At 40.6% G+C, this 9307-nt stretch overlaps 1 protein-coding gene across 1 annotated transcript in view; it reads right to left on the minus strand.

Annotated features, from left to right (window-relative positions):
• The window catches only part of LOC126980500 (extracellular signal-regulated kinase 2-like), a 64213-nt gene extending 57005 nt beyond the window's left edge, over positions 1-7208 (minus strand). The window contains exon 1 of the mRNA XM_050830462.1: positions 7005-7208. Coding sequence (XP_050686419.1) covers positions 7005-7091 — 87 coding nt within the window. The 5' untranslated portion in view covers positions 7092-7208. The remainder of the gene's footprint in view (positions 1-7004) is intronic.
• Between the last annotated feature and the right edge of the window lie 2099 nt (positions 7209-9307).

Below are 9307 nucleotides of genomic sequence, written 5' to 3' on the forward strand. Positions count from 1 at the left end.
GGAAAGGGAGTGAAAGAAGAAAGGAAGAAAAAGGATACTAAATAAAAAAAAAAGTAGAGATTTTAAAGAAGGAGGAAGAGGAGGTATGAGGGAAGAAGGATGGAAGAGAGGATTGAGGGAAGAGAGGAAAAGAATGGAGGAAGAAAGGAAGGAGGAAAAAAAAAAAAAGAGAGACATTAAAGAAGGAGGAAGAGAGAGAAGAGGAAGAAATGGAAGAAAGATTGAGAAAGGAAAAGAATGGAGGAAGAAAGGAAGGAGGGAGGAAGATATAAGAGGAGACATTAGGGAAGGGAGGGAAAGAAGAGAGGAAGAAACTAAATAAAAGATAGAGAGAAAGGAAAAAGGAAGAAAGAGGGAAGGAAGGAGGATGGGGAAGACGTAAGGGAAGGGAGGGAAAAAAGGAAGGAAGGTAAGATTAGGTAAGGCAAGATTACGTTGAATTAGGTAAGGTAGGGTAAGATTATGGAAGATAAGGTAAGGAAGGATTAGGTAAGTTGAGGTAAAATAAGATTAGGTTAGGTACGACTAGGGAAGGGAAGGGAAGGGAAGGGAAGGAAAGGTAAAGTAAGGCAGAATAAGGTAAGATTAAGTTAAATAAGGTAACGTAGGATTATCTAAGGTAAGGCAAGGTGAGGTAAGGAAGGTTTAGGTAGGTCGAGGTAAAATAAGATTAGGTTATGTAAGGTACGACTGGGGAAGGGAAGGAAAGGTAAGATTAGGTTAAATTAGGTAGGGTAGGATGAGCTAAGGTAAGGCAAGGTAAGATTAGGGAATATAAGGTAAGGAAGAATTAGGTAAGGTAAGATTAGGAAAGGAAGGATTATTTAAGGTGAGATAAGGTAAGATTAGGCGACTAGGTAAGGTAGGGTAGTAAGAGAGGGAAGGGGTCAGATAAGGTTAAGTCAGGTAAGGTAAGGTAAGGTAAGGTAAGGCAAGGTACGGTAAGGTAAGACAAGGTAAGGTGTGTACACAAAATTCTGGCCAGGTGTGCGCTTGCTAATGAGTCACAGATGTAATTAAAGGTCACCTAAGGCTAATTACCGTGTCACACAGAGAGAGAGAGAGAGAGAGAGAGAGAGAGAGAGAGAGAGAGAGAGAGAGAGAGAGAGAGAGAGAGAGAGAAAGCAAAATAGTGAAAGAATTAGAGAAAGAAAGAAAGAAGGAAACAGAGAAAGAGAGAAAGGGAAAGAAATAGAGAAAATATAGAAATAAGGAGAGAGAGAGAGAGAGAGAGAGAGAGAGAGAGAGAGAGAGAGAGAGAGAGAGAGAGAGAGAGAGAGAGATTAACCATGCAGCAAAAAAGCCAATAAGTTCACCTTGTCTTTCTCCGCATCAGATCGATTCCACCTGTCTCTCTCTCTCTCAACATTCCTGCGAGTGAGAAATGTGATGGTGCAGGACCAAATATCGATGTGAGAGAGAGAGAGAGAGAGAGAGAGAGAGAGAGAGAGAGAGAGAGAGAGAGAGAGAGAGAGAGAGAGAGATATGAGGAAAATGCAAAGAGGGAAAAAAGTAAGAGGAGAATTAATGAAAAAAAAGAGAGAAGAAACAGAAGATGAAAAGGAATCAGGAAAAAAGGAGAGAAGAGAGAAGGAAAGGAAGGTAAAGGAGGGAGAAGGAGAAGGAGGAAGAAGAAGAAGAAAGAGAAAAAAAAGTGAGGGGAGAAGGAGGAAGTAAGGAAGAAAAAAGTGGAGAGAATGGAGAGAAAAAGAGGTAAGGGGAGGAGATGGGAGAAGGGGAGGAAAGTGGAGATGAGGAGGAGGAAGGAGAAGAAAGTGGAGATAATGAAGGAAAAAATAAGAGGCAAGAAGAGGAGGAGGAGGAGGAGGTAAGAGAGGGAGAAGAAAGTAAAGATAATAAAGGGAGAGAAAACTGAAGATAATGGAGAGAAAAAGAAGGAGGAGGAGGAGGAAAATGATGAGGAGGGAGAGGAAAGTCAAGATAATTAAGGGAGAGAGAAGGAGGAGGAGGAGAGGAAAAGTGGAGATGAGGAGGAGGAAGGAGAAGAAAGTGGAGATAATGGAGGGAAAAAGAAGGTAAACGGCTTGTCATCATGCGATTCGAAACCATAAAATGTGATCTGATCTTTCTTCCCTCCTCCTCCTCCTCCTCCTCCTCCTGCATCTCCTTTGAACTCTTATATTATTCCTTTTATTTTTTTTATCCTCCTGTTCTTTCTCCTCAGTCTCCTCCATTTCCTCTATCTCTTTTCTTAACTCCTTTCTTTCTTTTCATTCTCCTCCATTTCCTCGTTTTCTTTCATTTATCTTTTCTTACTTTCTTTCTATATCTCATTTACTTTTTCTATTTCGGTATTTCCTCAACTCAACTTTTTTTCATATCTATCTTACTCTTTTTCTTCCTTTCTCCCTCCTCCTCCAATTCTTTTCCTTCCCCCTGCATCTCCTTTGAACTCTTACATTTTCCTTTATTTTTTTATCCTCCTGTTCCTCCATCTCATTCTCCTCCATTTCCTCTATTTCTTTAACCTCTCTTTTCTTAACTCCTTTCTTTCTTTTCATTCTCCTCCATTTCCTCGTTTTCTTTCATTTATCTTTTCTTACTTTCTTTCTATATCTCATTTACTTTTTCTATTTCGGTATTTCCTCAACTCAACTTTTTTTCATATCTATCTTACTCTTTTTCTTCCTTTCTCCCTCCTCCTCCTCCTCCTCTTCTTCCCACTGCATCTCCTTTGAACTCTTACATTATTCCTTTAATTTTTTTTTATCCTCCTGTTCTTCCTTGTCATTCTCCTCCATTTCCTCTATTTCTTTAACCTCTCTTTTCGTAATTTTCTTTCTGTATCTCATTTTCTTTTCCTATTTTCTCAACTCAACATTTTTTTATCTCTATCTTTCTCTTCTCCATCCTTCCTCCCTCTCTTCTTTTTCCTCCTCATAGTTTCCCTTTCGCCCAAACAAAATAAGGAGACAGAGGGGAAAAGATAAGGAGGGAGGGAGGGAAGGAAGAAAAATACCATATCACACCCTTGCTCACACCTGTTGGGAAGGCGTAATATACAGGTGTTCCTATGGCAGGTATAACACACACACACACACACACACACACACACACACACACACACACACGGCCCGGTAGCTCAGTGGATAGAGCGTCTGCCTCACAACCAGAAGGACCAGGGTTCGATTCCCCGGCCGGGTGAAGATAAATTGGGTTTATCTTCTTTCACGTGTAGCCCCTGTTCACCCAGCGACGTCAGGCAAGGAGTTGTGACCTCGTTGTTGCGGTGTGTTGTGTGTGAGTGGTCTCAGTCCTACCCAAAGATCGGCACTATGAGCTCTGTGCTCTTCCGTAGGGGAACGGCTGGCTGTCTCGAGAGAGACCCGCAGCAGACCAAGAGGTGAATTAAACACACAGAACAAAGGAATTTAAAGATTTATCGGTCGTTCTTCATTAACTTATATATTTTTTTACGATATTTAATAGTAGTAGTAGTAGTAGTAGTAGTAGTAGTAGTAGTAGAAGGAAAAGAAGGAAGAGTAAATTGAAGAAAAAGAAGAAAGGAAGATGATGAAGGAGGAAGAAAGTAAATAAAAAAAGGGAGGAGGAGAAGGAGGAGAAAACGAGGAAGAAGAAGATGAAGAAGAAAAAGAAGAAACAGAAAGAGGAAGAAGAAAAAGGAGAAAACAAGAAACAAGAAAAAGTAGAAGAAACAGAAAGATGAAGAAACGTAAAAAAGAAAAAAAAAAGCAGGAATAAAAACAACGCGTGAGAGGCATAGGAACAAGAGACGTCAGTAAGGAGGAGGAAGAAGATACCTGAGCACCTGTGAGCTTCCCTCCTCCACCCCTTCTCCAAAACACCTCAGCTGACTCAGGGAGGACAGGTGTGTGTGTGTGTGTGTGTGTGTGTGTGTGTGTGTGTAGAATTGCAAAGGTAAATACACACACACACATCGACTTGACATTCAGTCTGAGCACACCATCACCACTACCACCACCACCACCATCACCACCATTTATATTATTACATTTTTACCTACAAAGAGAAGAAAACTGTACATGATAAAAGAAGAAGAAGAAGAAGAAAACAACAAAAAACAAACAAACAAGCAAATAAATAAATATATACAATAAAAAAGAAAGATAATTGCACTAAAAATAGTCTTTGATGCGAGTAATTAGAAGAAGAGAAAGACACGTGATTATGAATATTAAGACGATAATGAGGTGGATTATAATGAGAGAGAGAGAGAGAGAGAGAGAGAGAGAGAGAGAGAGAGAGAGAGAGAGAGAGAGAGAGAGAGAGAGAGAGAGAGAGTCATTCCCTCATCACAATCGTCCTCCACATCTCAAGCCCAACACGACAACCTCCTCCTCCTCCTCCTCCTCTTCCTCCTGTGGCAGCAAACTGAAGGGAAAGGAAAAGAAGGGAAGAAAAAGAGAGGGTGAAGGGAAGGAACGGAGAGACAAAGAAAGAGGTATAAAGAAGGGGAGGAAGAATTAAAGAGAAAGAAGAAGTAGGTTGCGACACGAAAGAAGGGGAGAAAGGAGGAAGAGAAGATGAGGAAATGAGAAAGGAAAGAGAAGTGGAGAGGAGCAAGACGAAGAAGAATGGGAGAAAGAAGAGATGACGAAATTATGGATGGGAGAATGGAGAAGATAGAGAAGAGAGGAGAGGGGGAAAGGAGTAAAGATATGAAAGAGGAAGAGGAGACAAAGAGGAAAAGGAGTTACGAAACGAAAGAGGAAAAGGAAAAAGGGCAGCGGAAAGGCAGTTAAGAAATGAAAGGAAGGAAAAAGAAAGAATGGAAAAGGAGGTAAGAATTGCGAAAGGAAGAGAAATTAAATGAAAAAGAGGAGAAGAAAGGAAATGGGAAAAATAAAACAAAGGGCAGAGAAGGATAAGAGAAAGAAGAAAGAAAGGAAAGGAAGAAAAGGAGAACGGAAAAGGGGATAAGGAAATGGGATAAAATAAAACAAAGGGCAGAGAAGGATAGGAATAAAAAGAAGAAAGGAAATGAAGAGAGGGAGAACGGAGGACGGAGAAGGGGATAAGGAAATGCAGAATGATATAACAAAGGGAAGAGAAGGTTAGGAGGAAGAGGAATGGACACAAGAAGAGAGGTGAAGAGTGAAGAGAGGAGAGAAGAAGTGAGATGAGTGGAGAGAAGGTCGTCTTAGAGAAGTGAGAGATAAGACATGTTTGAGTAAAGAGAAGAAACGTAAGAAATAAAAGAAAAAAAGGAAGAAGAAATTAAACGAGAAGAAAACCCAAGAAACAAAAGAATAAAAGGTATAGGAAGAAGAAAACGAGAAGAAAAAGCATTAAACAAAAGAATAAAATACAGGAACAAGAAAACGAGAAGAAAACGTAAGAAACAAAAGGAAAAAAGAAAACGTAAGAAACAATAGAGTGAAAATTACAGGAAGAAAACCCAAGAAAATAACAAGAAAAACAGGAAGCCGAGAAAAGAACACGTAGGAGATAAAAGAATAAAAAAGGAAGAAGAAAGCGAGAAGAACGAATAGATGACCAAGAAACGAGAAGAATAAGAGAATAAGGGAAGAATAAAACGAGAGAAAGACGAAGAGGAGATGATGATAATAACTGATAACAATGAAATCACAACAAATAGAAAAAATAACAAAGATGGGAGGACAAATTAACGATATAACAGGCAAGCAAAGATAAACGAGACGTAGAATAAGCTAAAGATGATACACAGACAGACACTCAATTAATTCTAAAAAAAAAAGGTGAAACAGAAACCAGGTAAAAAAAAACAATGACAGTGACAACAATACCACTAACAAGATAATACCAAAGAAACAAATAATATGACCACTTCCTCTCCTCCCGTCTGTCTGTCTGTCCCTTATACTGGAAGCAACTCACTTAGCAACACCACCACCACCACTACCACCACCACTAATATCCCTGTAATCACTACCACCACCATCACCACCACAATATCTTCTGCAGGGAACAAAACTTAAAATATATGAATATCACCTCTCTCTCTCTCTCTCTCTCTCTCTCTCTCTCTCCACGCCATTGTCCTCCTCTCCCCTGCCAAGACAAGAACTAATAGGTTAAAGAAAGAAGGAAGAGGAAGAGGAGGAAAGGTAAAGGTGTCTGGTGAAGAAAGAGGAGGAGGAGGAGGCTTCATTGTTTGGGTAGGGTATCTTCCTTCTCTTCCTCCATCTCCTCACAAGACAGGGGGAAAAACAAACCGACAAACTTATATATATGTTTGTCTTACAAGTTTCTGGAGGGGAGCACACACACACACACACACACACAGTTGATGACCTGCCCCCAACCTTTTTTTTTTCTCTCCCTCACTCCTTAACACGTAAACAATCTCTCTCTCTCTCTCGAAGACAATGATCTCTTTTGTTATTTTTTTTCGTTTTGTGTTTTTACCTCAGTCAAAGTCACTCGTGTGTAGTAACTTTATGTATGCATGACACACACACACACACACACACACACACACACGATGGAAATAGGGAGAAGACATGGAATAGAGGATAGAAAATAAGGAAGGAAAGCAAGCAAGAAAATGTAAAACACGATAAATCATGTGTGTGTGTGTGTGTGTGTGTGTGTGTGTGTACGTAAATATATATAAACACACGGAAACGTTCTTCACCTCCCCATCACACACACACACACACACACACACACACTTATCTTTCCCAAAAAAGTTAAAATCACGAAATATAACAACTTAAAATTCCTTCACCACCAAGAACTAGAAACAACGCGAAAACATGGAAGAAGGAAAATACACAAACATACAAACAAACAAGCAAATTAGTTTCATATAAAGCAAATTTTTTTCATATACGAATCAAACTTTTTTATATACGGATTTTTTGCACGTGAATTTTTGTAATTTTTATGCGATCATTTGTATGCAATTTTTTTTATATATGCGATTTTTTGTATGCGAATGTTAGATACGGGTTTATGTGTGCGATTATTATTATTTTTTTTTTTATATAGGAATCAAACTTTTTCTAAACACTTACGCCCTTGCCAATCCTGCGGCGGACTTCATACTTTCTGTTGATGTGGCTGTCGATCTCGCTAATCCCTTCCCCCTTGTTCTCACTCATCCTGCCTGCTTATTAGAACAGGGAGACTCCAATGCCACGCTGCAGTCACTCCAAGAGGCGCCTTTCCGTACACCTTCCCTCCACCATGGTCTCCCTCACACTGTGTCTCGAGGCCAGCGAACCCGACCACCCGGCATCTCTCCGCGCCCGGTAAAGTAGTTCCCTATAAAAACACTTAATAACTCTTCACCCAACAACTAACGTTTGGTAGAATTACTGAAAACTGTTTAGGTATTAAGTTTTCTGGTGTTCTGCGTTGTGGTTTGGTCCGGTCGCACCTGTCCTGAGCGTGTGTCATACTGCGGAGGGATAGCGGGGTTACTCGTTGCCATGGCGACCGGTGTACACAGCTGACCCGAACTTGTCACTTTATTTATCGCTATTTTCGGGGCTTTCCTGTCACGCGGCGCCTCGTCCCGCTGCTCCTCTCGTTCATGTCCACCCGCAGAATATGTCTTCAAGAAAATCTGTCATCAAAGAAACTGAGATAATAGGTGCCGAAGAGAGAGAGAGAGAGAGAGAGAGAGAGAGAGAGAGAGAGAGAGAGAGAGAGAGAGAGAGAGAGAGAGAGAGAGAAATGCATGAATGTATGAATGAAATATTGGTTTGCATTCGTTTTCTTTTTACTCATCTTCAGGCGTTGATTCTCTCTCTCAGACGTTCCAGAGCCATTGTTTCCTCTAGGTAAGTTTCCATAATACTAATATAAATTCAACCTTGATTATTCTCTTTAGTTCCCCCTCGGATTAACTTTTAATCGTGAACTCAACTATTTTCTGCAGAGAAGAGGCGAATCTGTCTATTTCACTCCCATTTTAATAATATAACACATTTCCAACGCTCTTAAGGTGTTCTGTAAGCACCTATAACATACCGGTTAGGCGCAATTTGGAGCTGGAGTGGCAATAACTGATAAAAACAATGGACACAACACTGGTACTGTCGTCTGCTGTACTCCGTTTCAGCCTGATGACGTCACGAGCTAATGGTGGCTTCTCCTCGTGAGATGAGAAAAATTTGAGATATCTCTCCAATATCCAGTCAACTAGCAATTTATAGGACGTAATATGTGCACTACGTTAGCATTGGTACTTGGCACAAAGAATTTATAGGCTCTTCCCACAAACCGCGGAAACATGTCCACTCAAATAGGCAAACTGAGGCGTCGATATGTCTGTATGCAGGCTATTTTCAACCTATCGGGCTCCCATTAATTACGACTACTTTCCAAGACCACAGAGATCATAACCGGGTTTTAGTGGATGATTTTCCCGCTCGAGATGCAGAAGTCGCATTAAACTACAACTAGGATCACAAAAGTCCATGAAAATCCCAGCAACTTCTACGAGAGGCAATTCAAATAGGCAAACTGATCGTCGATATGTCTGTATGCAGGCTATATTCATAAACCTATCGGGCTCCCAATTATAATTACGACTACTTTCCAAGGTCACAGAGATCATAACCGGGTTTTCGTGAAAGATTTTCCCGCTCAAGATGCAGAAGTCGTGTAAAACTATCAATTAGGATCACACAACAGTCCATGAAAATCCCAGCAACTTCTACGAGAGGTTTTTCAAATAGGCAAACTCAAGATCTTAGGTAAACTGAGGTGTCGATCGAGATGTTTACGAATTCGGGCTTCTATTTCTCGTATTATTCCTGTCCCTACCTTCCTTTTCTAGTTCCTCTCTTCCTTTTTCTCTCCCATTCTTTTATTTTCAAACCTAATTGTTCTTATTCTCTCTCACTGGGTTGTTTCCGTAAAAGAAACTCCGAAAACCCTGAGCGAAGGAGCTAGGCCAAGGGGACGCCCACAAAGCTCATGGTTCGGGCAAGTTGATAGAGCCTGCCATGATGAACTTAGGATGGGAAGAAGGCTTACATGGAGACTTGCCCGGAGTTGTTATAAGCGCTAAAGTACACCGACAATGAGGGATAGCTAGGAAAACAGTATAATGAAAGTGACTGAATTAGTGCTATAAGTTGAGTTAGCCGTGGCGAGAAACAGAGGGACGGAAAGAGAAAGTAGTGATAGTGAGTGTTAGATTAGTATATAGTGCAATGCTATAAGGAGATGAGTTAGTCGTGGTAGTCATCGAAGAGGGAGACAGAGGGGACAGAAGAATAAGGAATAGTGAAGAGTGAACGATAGTAAGATATAAAGTGGTGCAGTGCTATATAAAATGTTGAGTTAGCCGCGTGAAAGTGAAGAG

Source organism: Eriocheir sinensis, chromosome 44 (assembly GCF_024679095.1).
Source record: "Eriocheir sinensis breed Jianghai 21 chromosome 44, ASM2467909v1, whole genome shotgun sequence".
In the NCBI taxonomy this organism is placed as follows: Eukaryota; Metazoa; Arthropoda; class Malacostraca; order Decapoda; family Varunidae; genus Eriocheir; species Eriocheir sinensis.